We start from the raw sequence: 24,610 nt of genomic DNA, 5'->3' as shown, positions 1-24,610 counted from the left end.
TTTAGCATAATGCTATTATTACACACTTAATAGACTACGGTATAGTGTAAACATAACTGTAGAAACCAAAAAATTTATATGCACTGGGAAACCAAAAATTCATGTGACTCACTCTATTGCATTATTCTCTTTATTGCAGTGGTCTGGAACTGAACCTGCAATACCTCTGAGGTATGCCTGTACACTTGGATAAGTCTCTGTGTACACATTGAGGAAAGCTAATATAACTTATATAACTAACTATAAAATAGTATTAGATTCTCTGGTTTTAATATAAATAAGCATCAATTCATATTAGAAAGCTACTCATTTTTTAGTTAATACTAGGGTATGGGTTCCTAGTAGGAAGAGATACTACCTATTCATTTTTCTTTCCTCATTGCTCATCACAGTTCCTAACACAAAATAAGCATTCAAAATATGTCATCCAATAAATCTTATTAAAAAGTAGTTTTGTTTGCTCCATCATCATAGTGTTAACAGTTGGGGAAAAAAAAGGATATTAAGCCAAAAATATTAAATGTTGGTCAGTGGTATAAGTCAGGGATTAGCAAACCTTTACTATAATATACACAGCCAGAGAGCAAATATTTTAGGTTTTGCAGGATATATGGTCTCTGTCACAACCATTCAACTCTACTGTTGAAGGACAAAAGTAGCCATAGACAATATGTCAACAAATAAGAGGGGCTGTTTCCAATAAAACTGTACTAATCGGGCATTAAATATGGACTTCATATAGTTTTCACAAGCCACAAAATATTAAATCTTCTTTTGATTTTTTTCAACTATTTAAAAACATAAAAACCATTCTTAGCTCACAGGCCATTCAAAAACAGTCAGTGAGCTGGATTTGGCCACGATGCAATCGCTTGCATACCTCTGATATAATTTCTCTTTGAAATGTGGACAGAGCTAGGGAAAAACCAATAAGGATCTATCAGCCACTTTATGCCTGCCTACTGTACTCTTTTCATATTTTGTAAATATCCATAGTCAGGGCAAGTAAATCAGACAATCCTACAAATGAAAGAAACTGGTTCCCCAATAAGACATGAGAAAGGATTGACTAAAGCAGAAAACAAGAGTGAATTTCTGCTTAAAAGTCATGTGATAGCAGGAAAAGTGAATTCTGGGTTGGTAGAAGAGAGGCATAGGGTATGGGGAACTTTTCAAGGAGTACATAAAAATTGATGACATTCAAAGTTTCTTTGGAGACTTTACTCCAAAAAGAAATAATAATTATGTTTTCCTCAAAAGGACAAAAAGTCCTAAGAACAGATCAAAGAAGACAGAAAGCTTTTGTTTCCAACAAATTAAAAATTAGCAACACTCAAAAGCTTTCAAAACCATTCAATCTGGAGGTGACTCTGAATAGATTTCAAGAATTAAAATATAAACTTCTCAAAACACTAATACAGATGATAAAAAGCCTTAAAATTAAAAACACACTGTATGGCAAAGTTGACTTTCAAGGTAGCACTATGAATTTTAGAGTACATTTTTCCACAGAAGCAGTAGCAGATTGGCAATGCAGTCTATTTAACTTAAATGTATTATAAAATAAAAATACTATGCATTTAATTTTATAATAAAAATAATTTAGAGTAATATACAAGGATCCCTTGGCTAGCCAATTCATCTAGTTCCTGAGTTTTGGAAAGTGAGTAACAAGGGTTCAGATTTCCAATGATTTATCTAGAAACATACACTCACCTATGTGATTCTTGCATACAGATTTGTATAATGAGAAATACCTACACTTGGTAGTCCTAACATCTAAATATTTAACCATTTTAAACAATGATAACAAAGAAAGCACACTTATTTAAGAAGAGGATAAGAAAAAAGCTGGAGATGTCTATAATGGATAGCTTCTATATGCCTTTTCAAAGGCTCTACACTTTGATAGCTCTGTTGTAACCTTCCTTCAAAATGTATGGCTGTCTTTATCTTTGCACAGATACAGATTTATTACTACAATTAATATTATCCCTCTTAAGCCTGAAACTTTGATTAGAAACCTTTTTTTTTTAATTCAAAAGAGCAAAGAAAAGGAGGAAGAATTTACCTAAGAAACCTGGAGAAAAGTTAGAACGTCTGGGGTGGAAAAGGGCAACATCAATATGTGCCTATGTGTGAGAAGAAGCTAAGTTCCAAAGCTTAGCTAATTTTGTAAATCCTCCCACCAAAAGCTTAGCTAATTTTGTAAATCCTCCCACCAAAAAAAGAACAAAAGAGGATATAAGGTACAAGATCTATCAGAATTAAAAGAATAAATGGAATGAGGTATAAGCAACAGGGTATTAAATTAATTAAATTAATTACCATAGATCTACAATGTAATACTGTGCTGCCATTAAGAATGATGATCCAGAACTTTATATACCCAAATGATACACCAGTGAACAAAATCAGTAGGCACAAAAAACTATATACACTGTATATACAGTATGTACTACTTTAATAAAAGAATAAATACATCTAAACATATATTTTAAATTTATATAAAAATGGTGAAGGTTATCTGTGGGTCATAGAACTAGGAGTAATTTTTTTCTTTCTGATTTATTTGTATTCTCTAATTTCCAAAAATGAACATGTGTTACTTGTATGCTAAGGAAATACTAGTCTAAATATAAAATACAAGAATTTATTTCATTAGGACATTCTGCCCTTTATGTAATAAACTAATTTCCGAAGACATAAATATATACACACATAACTACATAAATAAATAAATGACAGTGAGGGAAGCAAGACGCTTAGAGTTACAAGTTGCAACTTGGGTTATCAGAAGGCAATTAAGTATAATGCTGACTTCTGATCTGAATGAGGACAGCAGGTTTAAAAAGAAAGGTTGAAGAAATATCAAGCACAGGTTAAATTCTTGTTTCTTCGGATTTTTCCTTTCTTCATTTACATGCTCAGAAAAATAGGTGAAACTACAATTAGTAGTGTTTATAAATATATCAGGTAAAAATATTTAATCCAGTGTTAAACTACGATAAAACGAAAAATGAGTACAGTTAAGAGATAAAAGAGAAAGCTCTTAGCCATAAGAATGATAATACACTAGAATAAGGCACGTTTTAGAGTCTCCATCCTAAAAGTCATGTTCTGCATGGATATCATTTATCTGACTGAACGTGGGTGGTTGGCACAAATGATCTTTCATAGATACCAGCTCTATGGTTCATAACTCAATTATCCTGTTCAACATTAATTAAAAAAAAAAAGAATAAGTAGAAAACTTTTGATTGCCTCAACTCAAAAGATTTATTTATACAAGATACCTTGGGTCTTTGTAGAATGGAAAGTACCAGAGAAGAATAGAAGCTAAGAGTTATTAGCATATAAAACTGAACAGGTACGAGATTCAGAAATAATTGTACCAAAATCAAAGTAGAAAATCTATACTAGCACTGCCCATTTTGTGAATGAGCTGTACTATAAAATTTCAAATGTCTACAAAAATGTTCTCTCCTAGTGCTCTACATTTCCAAGCAAGTAATAAAAAAAACTAAACTATATTATAGCAATTATAGCATAGATCAAAATCTTCCACGAGGATTTATGCTAGAGTGTTTGGAAGAGGAGGCCATAAGAAATAACAAATAGTATTAAAACTCTGAACACACATGGCGGCGTATCTCAGAATGACAATCTGAGTTCCAGGCTGCCTATATCATAAGCAACAGGAGATATTTATTTAACTGAACCTTTTTAAGGCCTCTTTAAGAATAAGTCAGGGCACATAATGTTTAAAATAACAAAAATTAAATTTTACCATTAAGCCAAAAACAAGCTTTGTTTTCTACTTTGATCAATGTACTAAAAGTTTTTTAAAGATTATATAATAATGTAATAATAGAAATTTTGTTTTAAATTTTGTAATTATCATTATTACATTATGTAATAGAAATAATATTTAGATCATTTTATTTACTTATTTAAAAATATTTTCTAATTAAATGAGATCACAAATTCATTTTAATACAAAGTTAGTATAGAACAACCATTTTTCATTTGTAAAATGGACAGAAGATTAAAATTTTTAAATAAAATTTAAAGAAACATTACCTTCAAATAAACTGAGGTCTCTTCGTAGCCGTGGTCCATAAAGCCCTTCTAAAATACTCTCAAAACCTGTGTTTAATTAAAGACAGAAAAGTATATTAACTACTAAAAAAGCTTAATTTTACAATAATCAAAAGCCATAAATTCTATATGAATCAGATAATTATAAATTTAACATACTATGAGGTGTCATTTTTTCCTTTAGATGAATTAAGTTGAACTAGGCAATATATACAACACAGCAAGAAGTCACACAATGACTACCAGGAATTACATGATTGTAAAAAAAAAAATGTAAATATTTAAATGTAAATATTCACTTCTAAAACAAGTAAACACCTCGTCATTTAGAAATAGTCCCAGGTTAAAATAATGAGCAGATTTGTTTTTTTGTGTTTTTTTTTTTTGCAGTACGCGGGCCTCTCACTGTTTGTGGCCTCTCCCGTTGCGGAGCACAAGCTCTGGATGCGCAGGCTCAGTGGCCATGGCTCACGGGCTTAGCCGCTCCGCGGCATGTGGGATCTTCCCAGACCGGGGCACGAACCCGTGTCCCCTGCATCGGCAGGCAGACTCTCAACCACTGCGCCACCAGGGAAGCCCAGCAGATTTGTTTTGCAATGATTTGTAGAGATGAAAAGAATAATTAGAAGAGACGTGTATTACAATCCTGTTTATACTGGTTACAAAAAATGTTAACTTTAAAAAAAGTAGCATCTTTAACCTCAATTTTAAAAACGAGTAAATAAGTGTCAATGGGGAGAAATTTTTGCTGTGAAAAGTATGATATATAAAATTTAAACCTGCTTGTAAAAATTAAAACACAACAATTTTGCCTTGTTTTAAGGAAAAAAATTACTGAAAATCTTATTAACAAAACTCTAGTTCATGAACTGAGTATTCTACTTTGTGGATAAACTAATATTAAGATTTTACAATTTTCTTTTTGAAGTTTGCATCATATTCAGTATTAAGCAGGTTACTGATAAACTACAAGGCATCCTGGAAAATGACCAGGATGGCAAAATAAATGGAAAACCAAAAAAAGGAACTAATTTAGGGATGCTTAAATTATGAAGGAAGAAAACGAAAGGAAGCATGATAGACCTGAAAAATTAAAGACATTTTCTCAGTAATATTTCTAAACTGTAAAACACGAGAAATATTTCTGTAGAAATGTTTTATAAATCATAAACTGCTTTTAAAAACGTTTAAAAACCTCTATACTCAAGATGCATGTTAAAATCAATGGTGTGTCAGTCGAAAAGTGACTTTTTTATTTAGTAGAACATGAAGAAATGATGCATCTTACAACTGATGATGTCCTAAATTTGACAAAGTAAAGGTAGCTCTCATGGTACTTGGTAAATATGTACTTAAAAAAATCTCTGTGAAATGATTCAGTACTAGTTCCCATGAGTGGAAATTTCAGGCAGAAAAGTGAATTAACTCCCACCAGAGGATGCTTTCAAGAATGCTACAGAAAAGACTTACTATTAGATAAAGACTCAGACTGAACAAGCCCCAAATCTCTATTACCAAGATATTCTATTTTGATGTGATCAATTTACTCCAAAAATAATACTGCAAACAACTATTTTAGGATGTTATTCTGTGGTATTTTGGACAAAATGCATAGCGCCCCCCACCCCGGGGTAAGCATACTGAATTTAAACAGTGTATATTTCCTAGATTTAAGCCTGAAAAGAAAGCAAACAGAGACTTACATTTTTCTACTGGGTTCCTCAACTGTTCACTAGATAAGACCAAGGTCTTACATACAGCCTGTTAAGATTTATTCATATTGCATAGTGTTGGTGCTATTGTAAATGATATCTTTAGTTAAAAGTTTTATTTCTTGTAGGCATATAGAAACACAATTGATGTTTGTATATTGACTCTGTTATCTAACAACATCGCTAAACTTTGTAATTATAATTTATCTGGAAATGTTCTACATATACAAATATATCATCTATAGATAATGGTAGTTTTGTTCCTTTCTAATCCTTATTGCTTTCTTTTTTCTTGCTCTTGCCTTACTGGCTTAGCTAGGACCTCAATTATGATGTTGAAAATTGGTGGTCAGAGTGAGCATCCTTGACACATCCAATCTAAATGGGAACACATTCCAAGTTTCATCATTAAATATGTTTGCTGTATTCTTTAAGAGAAATACTGCTTATCACATTAAGGAAGTTCATTCTATGTCTAGCTTGCTAGGGGTGTTTTCCTGCCATGCAAAGATATTGAATTTTACCAAATCAATCAGTTTATTTATATTTGATTTACAATATTGCATTTCAGGTGTACAACACAATAATTCAATATTTTTATAGACTATACTCCATACAAAGCTATTATAAAATATTGACTATATTTCCTGTGCTGTAGATTACAACCTTGTAGCTTATTTCATACCTAGTAGTTTGTACCTCTCAATCCCCTTCACACATTTTGCTCATCCTCCCACCCATCTTCCCTCTGGTAACTACTAGTTTGTTCTCTGTAAGTCTGTTTCTGTTTTGTTGTATTCATTTATTTTATTTTTTAGATTTTATTTATAAGTGAAAACATACAGTATTTGTCTTTCTCTGTCTGACTTACTTCACAAAGCATAATACCTTCCAGGTCCATCCACATTGTCACAAACGGCAACATTTCTTTCTTTTTTTTTTAAGGCTGAGTACCAAATTTATTTTGAATTTATTGAAATAACTATGTCATTTTTCTTTCTTAAATCTCTGAATATAGTGATACAGTGAATTACATTGAATATTAAACCAAACCTCTTCCATTCCTGGGAAAATCCAACATTATCATGAGACATATTTGCTGGGTTCCTTATCTTGATTAGTCCTTTCAAATTTCGGCATCTATGTTCAGTAATGAGACTGGTCTGTAAATTTCCTTTGTATTTGATCAAGTTTTTATATCAACGTTATGCTACCCTCATAAAATGAGTGGCAATGACCTTTCTTTTTCTATTCTCTGGGAAAATATTAGGAAATGTAGGATGCCTTGCTTGAACATTTTAAAAGAACATGCCAGGGATGCCAAATGGAAATAAAGTCTTTCTGAAGTGCCTATTACTGATCAAATTTATTTAACTGTTAAAGGATTATTCATGTATTCTATTTCTTATGTTAGTCATAGTTTTCTGGGAACTTGCCCATTTCAACTATATTTTCTAATTTATTTGCATAAAACATTTCCTTGTATGTTTTTATCTATCTAATGTCAACAATATCAGCAGTCATGTCCTTTTTGCTTTTCATTCCATACTTCAGTTATTTATGATTTCTCTTTTTTCTTAGTCGAGCCATTAAAAGTTTCTCTCCCTCTCTTTTTTTTTAGATTTAAAAAGAATTCTTTTTTGATTCCTTGATCTTCTCTATTGTATGTCTGTTTTCTTATCCATTAATTCCTGTCCCTGCTTTTATTTCTTCCTGCCCTCTATTTTATTCTGCTCTTATTTTTTCTTCCTGAAATGGAAGAGCTCATTAACTTTCAGCCTTTCTTCTTTTCTAATATATGCATTTAAAGTTACTGATTTCCATCTAATAAGCTGCATTCCAGTCATATTTTCTCATCATTCAGTCGAAATATTCCCTAATTTTCATTATGTCTTCTTTTCCGGTTCACAGTTTTTAGAAGTGTATTTCTTAATTTCCAAATATATATGGATAGTCTATCCTTTTAATAGATTTCTAACTTAATTACACTGTAGTAAAAGAAAGTACCCAACATGATTTCAATCTTGAAATTTTCTGAGACTGTCTTTATGGTCAATACACAATTTTTGAAAATTCTCTGCATATGCTTGAAAAGAATACATACTCTAAAATTGCTGGATGCAATTTTACACTTTTGGTTTTTCAATGTCTGTTTTTTCTATCAATTGTTGAGAAAAGTAAGCAAAATCTTCTATGAAATTGTGACTTTGTCTATTTCTCTTTTTTACTTCTTTGAAATTTTGCTTTATAAGTTTTTGAGGCTACATTATTAAGTGCTTATAATTTTATAATTGTTATATCATCCTGGTGAATAGAACTTCATATAATTACAAAGTGAACCTTTTTATTTCTAGCAATGATTTTTGCATTCGGCTATATGGTCTTTTGTTACACACCTATAAAACACTTTTTGTTATTGTTTCCATAATGTCTTTTTCAATTATTTCCTTACAACCTTTCTGTATTATTAAATAATATGGAATTTCTTTTTCTAAAACACTACATTTTGTCAAAATTTAGTAATTTAAATTTAAGAGTTTATATTTGGGTTTAAATTCCTTATCTGTTTTTGTTCTATTTGTATCAAGCTTCTATTTTTCACCTTTCTTGCAAACTTTGGAATTCACTGAATATGTATTGCTTAATTTTGTTTTTCCTCTATCAATATGATAATTATGCCCTCTATTTCTATTCTTTTTGAGGTTATCCCAGAAATTAGGATATAGGTCTAACATTAATCAAAATCTTTACCCATCCTTCTAGGACTTAGACCTCCTTCCTATTTATGCTATTGCTCTATATACTTCACTAAACACTATGTTGTTTTATGTTTGCACACATATTTACCACTGTCTCTGCTCTTCATTACTTATCATATCTCAGAGCATTCATCTAGGAATACTTTGCTTCTGCCTAAAGTACCGCCTTTAGTGAATATGTGTTGCTGTTAACACCCTTCCTAAGACTCTGATCAAAAGTACTTAAGCTGTTCTCATAACATACTTCATGCTGCCCTCTCTCCTATATTTTACATTTCTTTCTTTTTTCTTAACTGCATTTAATTTCTTCTACCATATATATTCCACTTCACAAATTCCCTCTATTGCACAATCAGCTGACAAACACACCCTCTGATTTTTTTAAGTCAGTTTTATAGAGATAAAATTGTCATACAATACTATGTACCCATTTTAAAATAAAGTTCACTAAATTTTGACAAATGCATATTTTCATTTAACTAAGAACATAATCAAGCACAGAATATTTCTATCAACTCAAATAGTATCTTTGTGCCATATAAGTAAATTTCCTGGAACAACCCAAAGCCCAAAGAAACACTAATCTATTTTCTGTCATTATAAATTAGACTTATCTTTTCTATAGTTGCATATAAATGGAATCAGAGCATATATTGTTTTGTGTCTAGCTTCTTTTGCTCAGCCACCTGTTAATGAGATTTATCCATGCTGTTGCAGGTATCAACAGTGCTTTTAATTTCTGAGGTGTATTCCTTATACGGATATAGGGCAAGTTGTTTATTAAGTCTCATGTTGATGGACATTTGAGTTGTTTAAAAGTCTTTGTGAATATATGTTATCATTTCTCTTGAATAAATAAGAGTGTTATTGCTGGGCTGAGTGGTAAGATTGTTCTGGTTTGCTATTAATATTTTAAGGAATTGTACAGCGGTTCTGCAAAATGGCTGTACTCTTTTACATTCCCACCAGTAAAATGTGAGAGATTCAGTTGCACCACATCCTTACCAACATACAGCACTTAGCACTGTCAATCTTTCTAACTTTAGCCACTGTAAGGAACATGTATGGGTATATAATAGTGGTTGTAATTTGCAATTTCTTGATGACTAATGATTTTAAGCATCCTTTCTATTGAAACGTCTATTTTGTTATGGTAACAGGGTTATGCTATGCAATTTGTATAAGTTATAGTATTTATTTGCATAAAGTTGTTCAAAAGATTTTCCTACTACCCTTTTAATGTCTATACAATCTGCAGTGATAGCCCTCTTTCATTCTCATAGCAGTTTAATTATCTCCTCTACTTTTTTATTGATCTCTCTGGCCAAACTTTTAGCCATTTTATTGATCTTTTCAAAATACCACTGTGGTTTAAATAATTTTATTGTTCATCCTTTTCTATGGTTTTTATATCTGTCCTACCTTTATTATATTCTTCCTTATAATTATTTTTTGTTTCATTTGCACTTATTTTTCTAAGTTTTTAAGGTGAAAGCTTAGAACATTGATATGTGACCTCTGTCCTTTTCTAGTAAAAGCATTTAAAGCTATAAATTTCTCCCTATTCACTACTTTAGCTCCATCTCATAAATTCTGATAAATTGTCTTTTCATTCAGTTCAAAATGTTTGTAATTTTCCTTATGATGCATTGTTATGCGCCCAGGTTATAAATGTGCTGTTTATCTTCCAAATATTTGGGAATTTTCCAGAAGTCTGTTACTGAATCCCAACTGAATTCCTTGTGACCATAAAACATGCTTTGTTAGATTACAATCACTTTAAATTTATTGAGATTTGATTTACAGGTGGCACATGATGTACTATGTTGGTGAATATTGCATGTATACTTGAAAAGAATGTGTATTTGCAGTTATTGGGTGGAGTGTACTATAAATGTCACTTAGGCCTAGCTGACAAAGTGTTCTTTAAGTCTTCTATAGTTCTATTGGTCTTCTGTCTTATCTTTCTCCTTTAAGTTCTGTCAGTTTTTGCTTCATGTATTTTGAATCTACGATATTAGGTGCATATATATTTTTTATATTGTCTCCTTTGCGAATTGATTTCATCATCATTAAAAAATGCTCCCCTTTATCCCTGTTCTAAAGTCTTATCCTTTGGCCTGAAGTCTACTGTGTCTGATGTTACATCAGACACAGCAACTTCCTTATGATTAGCATTTTTTTTATACAGTTGACCTCTGACGAACATGGGTTTGAACTGTGTGGGTTCACTCACACGTGCATTTTTTCCAATAGTTAATACTATAGTGCTACACGATCTGTGGGTGGTTAAACCCACAGATGCAAACCACAGATATAGAGGAACCATAAATATGGAAGGCCGACTACAAGTTATAGGCAGATTTTCAACTGTGTGGAGGGACGACATCCCTAACCTGCTTGTTGTTCAAGGGTCAACTATATATCTTTTTCCATCCTTTAATTTTTAACCTATGTCTTTATATTTACATTGAGTTTCTTGTGGGAAACATACAGTTAATATTTCAATACAGTGTAAATATCTGCTTTTTAATTGAAGTGTTTAGATGATTAATATCTAATGTAGTTATCAATACGGTTGGGTTTATATCTGCCATCTTGTTATTTGTTTTCTATTTATTCCATCTGTTATATGTTACTTCCCCCAACTATCACCTCCCACAATATTCTTTTGGATTGAATAAGGATTTTTTAATACTCTATTTTATTTCCACTATTCGCTATTATTAGCTCAACCTCTTTTTAGTTTTTTAGTGCTTGCTACTATAGGATTTATAATGTTCATTTTAACTTTTCAGTCTACCTTCAAATATTATAATATGACTTAAGAGACAATGATAGGAGCAGTATATATCCATGCTCCACCCCCATTCTCGGTGCCATGGTTATACATTTTACATCCACGTCTGTTATAAATCCCACAATACATTACTTTTACTTTAAAAGAGAAATTATTTTAAAGAAATTTTAAACAGGAGAATGTCTCTCTTATATTTATGTACATATTTACAATCTCTGTAAGCTTTTTTTCCTTTGTGTAGATCTTATGTTTAAAGAACTTCCTTCAATATTTTTTGTACTAAAAGTTAGCTAGCAATGAATTTTTTCAGCTATTGTTTTTCTGGAAAAAAAAATCATTCTGTCTTCACTTAAAAAAAACCATTTTGTTAGGTATAGAATTCTAGGTTGACAGCTTTTGACGCCAGCACTTTAAAGATATCATTCCATTGTCTAACGGTTTGCAAAGTTCCTGACTGTCTGCAGTCCTTCTCATCTTCGTTCCTCTGTAGTAATGTGTCTTTTTCTCTGGCTGCTTTCAAAATTTCCTCTTTATTACTGACTTTGCGCAATTTGATTATTATGTGCTCTGGGTGGCTTTCTATGTGTATATTCTACTTGGGATAAATAAGTTGAGCTACCTGGATCTCTGCAGGGTTACAGTTGTTATCAAATTTGGAAAACTCATGGCAATTATTTCTCCCAATATTTTTTGTATGGCCTCTTTTTGTTCTGGATTCCAATTCTATATTGTTAGACCACTTGATATTGTTCCAAAAATCACTAATGCACAGTTTACTTTTTTCCCTAGTTCTTTTTCTACCTGTTCTGTATTTTCGGTTTTTTCTGTTGCTATGTTTCAATTCACTGATCTTTTCTTCTGCAGTGCCTAGTTTGCAATAGGACACCAGATATTTAAAATATATAATTTGAAGAGTTCTGACATATGCATATGCCCATAAAACCATTACCACAATAAAAAAAACTAACACTTGCAACACTTCCAAACACACGCTCACTCTTTTTTAAAAATAAATTCATTTATATATATTTTTGGCTGTGCTGGGTCTTCGTTCCTGCGTGCAGGCTTTCTCTAGTTGTGGCGAGTAGGGTCTACTCTTTGTTGCAACGCACGGGCTTCTCATTGTGGTGGCTTCTCTTGTTGCGGAGCATGGGTTCTAGGCGCGCAGGCTTCAGTAGTTGTGCCACACAGGCTCAGCAGTTGTGGCTTGCGGGCTCTAGAGTACAGGCTCAGTAGTTGTGGTCCCAGGCTTAGTTGCTCCGTGTCATGTGGGATCTTCCCGGATCAGGGCTCGAACCCATATCCCCTGCATTGGCAGGTAGATTCTTAACCACTGTGCCACCAGGGAAGCCCCCTGCTCACTTGTTTTTAATCCATCTATCCCTCTACTCAGAACCCTAGGCAAACACTATAGATTAGTTTACATTTTCTAGAATTTTACAAAAATAGAAACTTACAGTACACACTCCATATATTTTTTTTTTGGCCTGACCCGTTTCACTCAGCAGAATGATTCTGAGTTTTATCCATACTGTCACCTGTATCATTACTTTGTTATTTTATTTTCTAGTATACTCTATCGTATGGAATTATCCAGTCAGATGTCGGTGGATATTTTCATTTTTCTTGCATATATAATTAACAGTGAAATGGCTGGGTTATATGGTAGGTTTATGTTTACCTTTTTCAAATTAATTTATTTTTAAAATTGAAGTACAGTTGATTTACAGTGTTGTGTTAATTTCTGCTGTATAGCAAAGTGTTTCCATTATACAGATACATATTCTTCTTTATATTCTTTTCCATTATCGTTTATCCCAGGATATTGAATATAGTTCCCTGTGCTATACAGTATGACCTTCTTGTTTATTCATTCTATATGTAATCATTTGCATCTACTAACCCCAAACTCCCAGTCCATCCCTCCCCCACCACCCTCCCCCTTGGCAACCCCAAGTTGTTTAGCTTTTTAAGAAATCAAAATGTTTTCATAAGTTATTATATCATTTTATGCAAAAATCCTCAACAAAATATTAGCAAGCCAAATCCAACAACACATGAAAAAGATCATACACCACAATCAAGTGGGATTCATCCCAGGGCCACAGGGATGGTTCAACATATACAAATCAGTCAATGTGACAGACCACCTCAATAAGAGACAAAAACCACATGGTCATCTCAAGAGATGCAGGAAAACCATTTGATAAAATTCAACATCTATTCATGATAAAAACTCTTACCAAAGTGGGTGTAGAGGGAACATATCTCAACATATTAAAAGCTATTTATGACAAACCCACAGGCAACGTAATACTCAATGGCGAAAAGCTGAAAGCCTTCCCACTAAAATCTGGAACAAGACAAAGATTCCCACTCTTCTCACCACTTCTATTCAACACAGTATTGGAAGTCCTAGCCACAGCAATCAGACAAGAAAAAGAAATAAAAGGTATCCAAATTTTAAGGGGTAAAATTGTCATTATATGCAGATGACATTATACTGTATATAAAAAACCCTAAAGTCTCCACATAAAAACAACTAGAACTTATAAAGGAATTCAGCAAGGTAGCAGGATACAAGATTAACATAGAAATCTGTTGCATTTCTTTACACTAATAATGAAATATCAGAAAGGGAAAGTTAAAAATCACATTAAAAAAATAAAGTACTTAGGAATAAATCTGATCAAAGAGGTGAAACACATAAAAATCACATAAAAAAATAAAGTACTTAGGAATAAATCTGATCGAAGAGGGAAACACTTATATGCTGAAACTATAAAGTACTGATAAAGGAAACTAAAGATTCAAGGAAATGGAAAGATATCCCATGCTTTGGGATTAGAAGAATTAGTATAGTTAAAACGGCCATACTACCTATCCAAAACAACCTACAGATTTAATGTGATCCCTACCAAATTATGCATGATATTTTTCACAGATTTAAAACAAATAATCCTAAAATTTATATGGAACCATAAAAGACCCAGAATTGCCAAAACAATTTTAAGGTAAAAGGACAAAGCTTAGAGGCATAACCCTCCCAGACTTCAGACAATGCTACAAAGCTACAGTAATCAAAATAGCATGTTACTGGCACAAAACAGACATATAGGTCAATGGAACAGAATAGACAGCCCAGAAATAAAACCATACACCTGTGGTCAATTAATCTTCGACAAAGGAGGCAAGAATATACAATGGAGAAGAGACAGTCTCTTCAGCAAGAGGTGTTGGGAACACGGGACAGCTGCATGTAAATCAGTGAAGTTAGAACACTCCCTCACACCACACACAAAAATAAACCCCAAGTGATTTACAGAGTTAAATGTTAAGACATGACACCATAAACCTCCTAGAAGAGAACATAGGCAAAACATTTCTGACATGTTATAGCAGTGTTTTTCTTAGGTCATTCTCCCAAGGCAACAGAAAAATAAAAAGCAAAAATAAACAAATGGGATCTAGGAAAAAACCTTATAAGCTTTTGCACAGCAAAGAAAACCATAAACAAAATGAAAAAACTTATGGAGTGGGAGAAAATATTTGCAAATGATGAGACCAACATGGGCTTAATTTCCAAAATATAAAAACAGCTCAGGGCTTCCCTGGTGGTGCATTGGTTAAGAATCCACCTGCCAATGCAGGGGACACGGGTTCAAGCCCTGGTCCAGGAAGATCCCACATGCCGTGGAGCAACTAAGCCCGTGCACCACAACTACTAAGCCTGCACTCTAGAGCCTGCGAGCCACAACTACTGAGCCTGTGTGCCACAACTACTGAAGCCCACATGCCTAGAGCCCATGCTCCACAACAGGAGAAGCCACCGCAATGAGAAGCCCACGCACCTCAATGAAGAGTAGCCCCCACTTGCTGCAACTACAGAAAGCTCACACGCAGCAACGAAGACCCAATACAACCATAAATAAATAAATAGATAGATAGACTCAACTCAAGGGCTACTTAAATACAAACAAAAAACAAAAAAATAGCTCAACTCAATTACAAAAAAACAAACAACGCAATCAAAAACTGGGCAGAAGAACTAAATAGACATTTCTCCAATAAAGATATGCAGATGGCCAACAGGCATATGAAAAGATGCTCAATATCACTAATTATTAGAGAACTGCAAATCAAAACTACCCTGAGGTATCACCTCAAACCAGTCAGAATGGCCATTACCAAAAAGTCTACAAATAAATGCTGGAGAGAGTGTGAAGAATAGAAAATCTTCCTACACTGCTGGTGGGAATGTAAGCTGGTACAACCACTACAGAAAACAGTATGGAGATTCCTTAAAAAACTAAACATAGAGCTACCATATGATCAGCAGTCCCACTCCTGGGCATATATCCAGAAAAGATGATAACTGTAATTCGAAAAGATACATGCACCACTATGTTTATTGCAGCACTATTCACAATAGCCAAGACATGGAAGCAACCTAAGTATCCATTAACAGATGAATGGATAAAGAAGATGCATATATATGCAGTGGAGTGTCACTCAGCCATAAAAAGAATGAAATATTGCCATTTGCAACACATGGATGGATCTAGAGTTATCATACTAAGTCAACTAAGTCATAAAAGAGAAAGACAAATATCCTATGATATCACTCATATACAGAACCTAAAAAATAATACAAATGAACTATTTACAAAACAGAAACAGATTCACAAACATAGGAAACAAATTTATGGTTACCGAAGGGGAAAGGGGGGGAGGGATAAATCTGGAGTTTGGGATTAGCAGATACAAACTACTATATATTAAATAGATAAACAAAAAGGTCCTACTGTATAGCACAGGGAACTATATTCAATATCTTATAATAAACTATAATAGAAAAGAATATTAAAAACAACATATATGTATAACTGAATCATTTTGCTATACACCAGAAACTAATACAATGTTGTAAATTAACTATACTTCAATTCAAAAAATGTTATTGTATCGTTTTACATTCTCACCAGCCATGTACAAATGTTACATTATGGCTTCTCAACTCCAACATCACTTGGTATGGTCAACTGTGTGTTTTTCTTTTGTTTACTTTTTTTTTCTTTTCAACCATTCAAATGACTTAAAACCTTCCTAATGTCATGATATCTCATTGTGATTTTAATTTGCATTTCTCTAATGATTAGTGATGTTGATCATCTTTTCACATGCTTACTGCCATTCATATGTCTCTGTTAAAATATTTTGCAAAAATTTTAATTGGGTTGTTTCACCTCTTATAATTGAGTAGTAAGAGCATTTTTGTTTGTTTTTAAGTATTTTCTGGATACTATCCTTTTGTCTGATATATATGTTGTTGCTGTTTCCTCCCAGCTTATGGCCTTCCTTTGTTTTCTTAATGCTATCTTCCAAGGAACAGAAGTTAATTTTGATGAAGATCAATTCATCCATTTTTTTCCTTTATAGTTGTTGTTTTTGTGCTCTAAGAAACTTTCTCTACACCAAGGCTGCAAAGCTCTTCTCTGAAAACTTACAGAAATTTAAGTTTTACATTTAGGGCTATGGTCCATTTTGATTATTTTTTGTGAATGGTGTGATAGAGCTGATGTTTTCTATATTGATATCTATTTGACCCAGCACCATTTATTGAACCATTTCTTTCCTTTTTACATTTTCCTCTTCATTATGTTCACGCTATCCTTTTAATCCTTGAGTATACTTAGGAAATTTTAATAGTTTTCACATCCTTATCTGTTAATTCTATTATCTGTTAATTCTGGTTCTAATTCTATTGACTGATATTTTTCCTGATTATGAGCTAAATTTTCCTGCTTTTTTGCATGTCAAGTAATTTTATTCAGATGCCAGACATTATGAATTTTTATATTGTGAGTCCTTTTTTTTTTCCCCTTGAAGAGTGTCACATTTGATTCATTCAGTAAGTTAACTTACTTGAAGATCACTTTGAGGTTTTGAAAAAGGCTTTAAGGAAAGAAGCAGAAAAGCCTTTCTACTACTTCCTTTAGTTTTCTTGGATCTCCACTGAATACCTCTTGTATTCCATGACTGTACTTATTCTGGTTGGTGTGTGTAAGTTCTGAAAATTGTTGAAATTATAGCTCACTGGCACTTGTCCTTTCCTAAAGGTGTTATTTATCAGGCCTTGTAGAATGTCATCCTACATATGCATGAAGTGGTTTTCAGCCAAAGATTCAAGGGTACCCTATGCTGGTTTCTTGAGCTCTTTCTACATGTAGCTCTCCCCTTTCCAGCCACTGGAAAGTTCCAGCCACTCATACACCACCCTAAAGGCTGACCTTTGTCTTCTCCAGTCAGCGAGATCACTTTTTGGGCCAATCCTGCCTATGCTACAGTCTGGAAACTACCTCCGGGCAAAAAGCTGGAGTGATCATTAGTTTCCTTTTCCTCAGGGACCACAGTTCTGCGCTGCCTGTTTTCCAATGTCTGAAACAAATTTCTTTTAAATATACAGTCCAGTTTCCTAGCTGTCTATAGTGGAGGATAAGTCCAAACCCTCTTACTTCCTCATGGTCAGAGGTGGAAGTTCATTCTCTGACTTGCTGATTTCAGTAATTTTAGTTAAACAAGTTTTATAATGTTCTTTTTCAAATATTTAACATCTTATTTACAGTTCCCCATTTCTTGCAGATATTTAGGTCTGTCATTTCTTTAAATATGGTAAGCACAGTGATTTAAAAAATTAGTATCTGACCATATAGTGTATATATATGTGTGTGTGTGTGTGTGTGTATATATATATATATATATATATATATATATATATATATATATATATAGTCTTTTATGGGTTGGTTCTGCTGTCTGATGGGTCTTGCTCATCTTGCCTTGTTTCTTTGTGCACTTAATTCAGTACTTACTGGCTTTTACCATCAAAAGATTAAAAATTCCCTAAGGCCTAGGATGGATGTGACCTCCTCCAGAGATGCTTATCATTTGTTTCCAGAAAGCATCTAACGGCACCGTCAGCTAGAAACCACCCTGTGGTAAACAGAATAATGAATGGCTCCACAGATATATCCATGTTCCAATACCCAGTACCCATGAATAAATTATGCTACATGGCAGGGAGGAATTAAGATTGCAAATGTTATTAAGGTTCCTAATCACTCACCTTAAAATGAGATTAACATGGTGGACACAGTATAATCACAAGGATCTTTAAACTGGGAGGAAGGAGGCAAAACAATCAGAATAAAAGACGGCATTATAAGAATGACTCAACTGACCACTGCTGGCTTTGAAGATGGAAGGGGACCACAAGGCATGGAATGTTGGCAACCTTTAAAAGTTAGAAAATGCAAGAAAATGGATTCTGCCCCTGAAGCCTTCACAAAGAAACACAGCCCTGCCAACAACATGATTTTAGCCCACCAAAGCCCATCTCAGGTTTCTGACCTCCAGAACTGTAAGATAAATTAATGTTGTGTTAAACCACAGAATCTGTGTTAATGTATTACAAAAGCAATAGGAAACTAATATACCCTTGTCTTAGTCCATTCAGGCTGTTGTAACAAAATACCAGAGACTGGGTGGCTTATAAACAGCAAACATTTATTCCTCACAGTTCTGGAGGCTGAAAGCCCAAGATCAGGGTGCAAGCACAGTCAGATTCTGGTAAAGGCTCTCTTCCAGGTTACAGAATGCCAACTTCTCCCTGTGTCCTCACACAGTGGAAGGGGCAAGCTAGCTCTCTGGGGCCTCTTTTATAAGGGCAGTAATCCCAATCATGAGGGCTCCACTCTTAGGACCTAATCACTTCCTGAAGGTCCTACCTCCTAATACCATCACTTTGGCCCTTGGGTTTTCCACCTAGGAATTCTGGAGAGAGACAAACATTCAGACCACAGCAACACTTCAACCAATTTCATGGTCTGAAGTTCCTTGATTGACTCAGGGTACAGATCTGCTAGAAGGCCAGTCTGTGACAAGTTCAATCTCAGATATTTTCCTTCCTTTACGTTTTCCTTTTCCTGCTTTGATCATCAGGCAACCTCCTGGGTCTGCAGGGAAAAAAGATGATATAGGTCTGGTTGCATTTACTCTGAAGGCAAGGTCCTCTGAAGTCCCAGCTTAATTTGGATAGGAATATAAGGATATCTACCTTGAACAAGTTACAGGACTTGAATTCTGATCCTCTTGCCTAGTCAGCCAGGAAAGAACAAATAAAACAAATGACTTCACGCTTAAGCAGTTTTTTACCTCTTATTTTCTTCTTACTTCTAACATTAGCCTGTGTATTCCCAACTATCTTTTCAGCTCTTAAAAAAAATTTTTTTAATCTAGCATTTTCCATTGTTTTCAGCAGAAGGATTGATCTAGATAACTTAGATCACCCTTACCAAAAACCAAAATTCCTAGTTCATTCTGTTTGACTATAGAGTTCATTTATATAAGTACATGCAGTTTATCCATTTCTCTGTTGAGAACTGTGTGACTCTTCACCTTTTTTGTTATTACAAACAGAACTGCATTAAAAATCTTCATAAATGTGTGATCCTGTCCAAGTGTTAGAGTTTTTTGGGGTAGAAATCTATAAGTGGAAGAATTACTTGGCTCTCAAGTATGAACATTTTCAACTTTACTAGATATTGCATTATATGGTTGAATCATCCTACAGTTCTAACAGTAATGTTTAAGAGTTCCTGGTTCCCACAAATACTCACCAAAACTTGGCTTTATATTTGTCACACATATGAAAATAAAATCACTTATTTTAATTTGCAGTTCCCTAATTATTACTAAAATTTAGCGTATTTTGAAATGTTGTATTTTCATATTGCCCTTTTGCAACTTTTCAACTGAACCACGGGCTTTTCAAAAATTCAGTCAGTTTTAGTATTCTGGGTAATAATTAGCAATTTCATGAACTGTACCCTCCCCCACCCCCCCAGTTATGGCTTGATTTTTCGTTTTGTTCTCTTGTAACAGGAGTTTTGCAGGGGTTTTTTGAGGTATAGCTGATTTTAATATTTTTTTCAGAGGTTTTTTTTGGGGGGGGTTGTTTTGTTGTAACGTAGCATAAACAAACTTTTTTTGTATCTTGTGTTATGGTTGTACATTTTTTTGTATAGGAAAAATTTTTTAAAGTCATAGGTAATTATTCTATGTGTATGTATAAAATTTTGAAGTTTTGCTTTACAAATGTAGGTCTTTAATCCATCAGAATTCATTTTTATGAAGAGTCTAATATAGAAATTTAATTTTATCCCAAGCGCCATTCCATCTCAATTGATTAGTAAGGCTATCTTTATGTCCTAAGAAATCCCAAAATGCAAGTCTGGATTTTTTTAATTAATACTTTACTGAGATATAATTTCCTACCATAAAATTCACTCATTGTAAGTATTCAATTCAATGATTTTAATATACATACAGAGATGCACAATCATCACCACAATCTAATTTTAGAACATTCCATCACCTCCAAAAGAAACCTTCTGCCCATCTAGTCTCCTCATTCCTATAACCAACCCCAGGTACTGATTAATCCACTTTCTGTCTCTATAAATTTGCCTTTTCTGGATATTTCAAATAAATAAAATCATGTAATATGTGCACTTTTCTGTCTGGCTTCTTTCACTGAGTATAATGTCTAATGTTCATCTATGTTGTAGCACATATTAGTACTTCACCACATTTGTATATCCATTTGACAGCTGATGGAACTTTGGGTTGTTTCTACTTTCTGTCTTATTGTCAATAATGCTGCTATGGGCATTTGTGGATGTATATTTTCATTTCTATTGGGTAAGTACACATAGAAATGAAATCTTTGGGTCATATAGTATTTTTATGTTTAACATTTTCAGAAACTGCCAAACTGCCTTCCAAAGTAGCTAGACCATCTTATATTCCCACCAGCAATTTCTCCACAGTCTTACCAACACTTGTCTTTTCAATTATAGCCGTTTTAGTGAGTATGAAGTGATATCTCATTTTCCTAGTGATTAATGATACTGAACATCTTATTATGTGCTATTGGTAATTCACATATGTTCTTCAGTGAAATGTCTATTCAAATCCTTTGCTTATTTTTTAGTTGGGGTCATTTGTCTTCTCATTATTGAGCTATAAAAGTTCATATGGATATAGGTCCCTTATCAGATATATGATCTATCTGCAAGTATTTTCTACAAGTCTGTGCGTTGTCTTTTCACATTCTTGATGATGTCTTTTGAAGCACAAAGGTTTGTAACTTTGATTAAGCCCAACTTATCAACCTTTTTTCGTGGATCTGTTTTTAGGCTCTCATTGATCTGTTTGTCTACTCCTAAGTGAATACCACAATGTGTTAAAGATTACTATTTTATAATTTGAAAAAATATTCTTAATACCACTCAATGATTTTCTTAACAAAGGTCAAACATATCATTTATTGGAGTTATTCTTGCTTATAGTTCTTATGGCCAACTAAAAATGTTAACTTCTAAAAAAAAAACTTGTTTCTTTTTGGTATACATGGATGTGGCCAATTTATATCCAGTAAACTTGCTAAACTCTTCTAGTAGTTTTAAAAACATATCTATAGATTCTCTAACATTTTTATACACAAACACCTGTGGAAAACCACAACTGTAATTTCTCTTTCAAATCACTGTGCTTCCCCCCCCACACCTCCTTAATTTAATTGTTTTGGCTAAGGCCTCCAGTTAATGTTGAACAGAACTGGTAATACCCTAAAATACATACACAAGAAATAGGTGAGAATTACAGCACACTTCACATCTAAAACTATGCAACCTAGAAGACAATGGAATGATACCTTTAAAGTGCTGAAAGAAACTATCAACCCAGAATTCTATACTCAACAAAAACACCTTTCAAAGATGAAGGTGAAATAAAGACATTTCAGACAGACAAAAACTGAAAGACTAATTATCAGAAGATCTGCACTACAAGAAATGTGAAAGGAAATTCTTCAGGCAGAAAAAAATGTTACCACCCAAACATTTGGATTTACAGAAAGAAGTTAAGATTCCCCCCAAATGGTTAAGATGAAATGAAATATAAAAGAAATTTCCCATTTTGGGGGATCTAATCAAACTTGAAAGCTTTTGCACAGCTAACCACAAACAAAATGAAAAGACAACCTACAGAGTGGGAGAAAATATTTGCAAATGATGTGACCGACAAGGGCTTTATTTCCAAGATATAAAAACAACTCATACAACTTAATAACAAAAATACAAGCCAATCAAAAAATGGGCAGAAGAAGGGCTTCCCTGGTGGCGCAGTGGTTGAGAGTCTGCCTGCTGGTGCAGGGGACACGGGTTCGTGCCCTGGTCCAGGAGGATCCCACATGCCGCGGAGCGGCTGGGCCTGTGAGCCATGGCCTCGGAGCCTGTGTGTCCGGAGCCTGTGTTCCGCAACAGGAGAGGCCACGACAGTGAGAGGCCCGCGTACCGCAAAAAAAAAAAAAAAAAAAAAAAGGGCAGAAGACCTAAATAGACAGTTCTCCAAAGAAGACATACAAATGGCCAACATAACCTGGAAAGCTGTGTATGCTGCATCTTGACAGGTACTTTAGCACCCTCAGAAGTCAATTTTTCTAGGCTGATTCAGTGAGGTTCATAAATATATTGTTTTGTTTTTGTTTATAGTTCCAAGTCAACTGATCTTCCTGATTAGTGATGAGATAGAGCAATGCTGAGCTAAAAAGAATTTTTCTAGGAAATAGATCCTGTAAAGGCACTAATATTTCCATAACCCAACTCCAACAAACAAACAAAAAAAACCAAGAAAACAAGGAAAACAGTAGGGAGGATCCTTAAAAAACTAAAAATAGAGCTACCATATGATCCAGCAATCCCACTCCTGGGTATGTACCCAGAAAAGATGAAAATTTTAATTTGAAAAGATACATGTGCACCCCAATGTTCATAGCAGCACTATTTACAATAGCCAAAGTGTCCATCAACAGATGAAAGGATAAAGAAGATGTGGTATACATACACACACACACACAAAGACACACACACACAAAGGCGCGCACACACACACAGAGGAATATTACTCAGCAATAAAAAAGAATGAAACATTGCCATTTGCAGCACATGGATGGACCTAGAGACTATCATAAGTCAGACAGAGAAAGACAAATACCACATGGTATCACTCATGTGGAATCTAATAAATAATACAAATGAATTTATTTACAAAACAGAAACAGGGGCTTCCCTGGTGGCGCAGTGGTTGTGAGTCCGCCTGCCGATGCAGGGGACACGGGTTCGTGCCCCGGTCCGGGAAGATCCCACATGCCGCAGAGTGGCTGGGCCCGTGAGCCATGGCCGCTGAGCCTCTGCGTCCGGAGCCTGTGCTCCGCAACGGGAGAGGCCGCAGCGGTGAGAGGCCCGCGTATCGCAAAAAAAAAAAAAAAAAAACAGAAACAGACTCAAAGACATAGAAAACAAACTTATGGTAAAGGGGGAAGAGGGAAGGATAAATTAGAAGTATGGGATTAACAGATAAACACTACTATATATAAAATAAACAACAAGGATTTACTGCATAGGAAAGGGAACTATATTCAACATCTTGTAATAATCTATAATGGAAAATAATCTGAATATATACTTACATATATATATACATATATCTGAATTACTTTGCTGTACACCTGAAACTAACACAATATTGTAAATCTACTATACTTCAATTACAAAAAAATAGAGAGACATTTTCCCAGTTTTAACTGCTCTAAAAGATAACTGACTAAAGTAAAAGTAGTATCAATACTGGTTAATAGCATATGTAAAATTTTTGCAAATAATATATTTAATGAAGAATTTATATCTAGAAACAGAAGAAAACAAACCACTCAAAAAAAAAAGGGTGAGGGTAACAGATTTGAACAGACACATCACAGAAAACAAATGGATGGCAAATTAGCATATGAAAACGTACTCCACATAATTTATCACTGATATGCAAATTAAAATCTCAACAAAATATCATTACACACCTATTAGAATGGCTAAAAAGAAACTGCTAATACCATATGCTTCTAAGGATGCACAACAACAGGACTTCTCATAAATTATAGGAAGGAATGCCAAATAGCACAACTTTGGAAAACAATTTGATAATTTCTAACAAGCTATACACACATCACCACGTGATCCAACAATCCCACTCCTATTTAACCAACAGAATGAAAACTACATTTATACAAATACCTGTACACAAGTGTTTGTAGAGTTTCATTCACAATTACCCAATGTCCT

General features: G+C 33.8%; 1 protein-coding gene across 2 annotated transcripts in view; it reads right to left on the bottom strand.

Annotated features, from left to right (window-relative positions):
- Positions 1-24,610, bottom strand: part of LCORL (ligand dependent nuclear receptor corepressor like) — a 166,274-nt gene that overhangs the window by 111,844 nt on the left and 29,820 nt on the right. For both annotated transcript variants that reach the window (XM_060012759.1, XM_060012758.1), the window contains exon 2: positions 4,084-4,149. In XM_060012759.1, coding sequence (XP_059868742.1) covers positions 4,084-4,149 — 66 coding nt within the window. The remainder of the gene's footprint in view (positions 1-4,083; positions 4,150-24,610) is intronic.

The sequence above is a fragment of the Delphinus delphis genome, chromosome 5, assembly GCF_949987515.2.
Source record: "Delphinus delphis chromosome 5, mDelDel1.2, whole genome shotgun sequence".
Classification (NCBI taxonomy): domain Eukaryota; kingdom Metazoa; phylum Chordata; class Mammalia; order Artiodactyla; family Delphinidae; genus Delphinus; species Delphinus delphis.
This window is presented reverse-complemented; position numbering and strand designations above follow the sequence as displayed.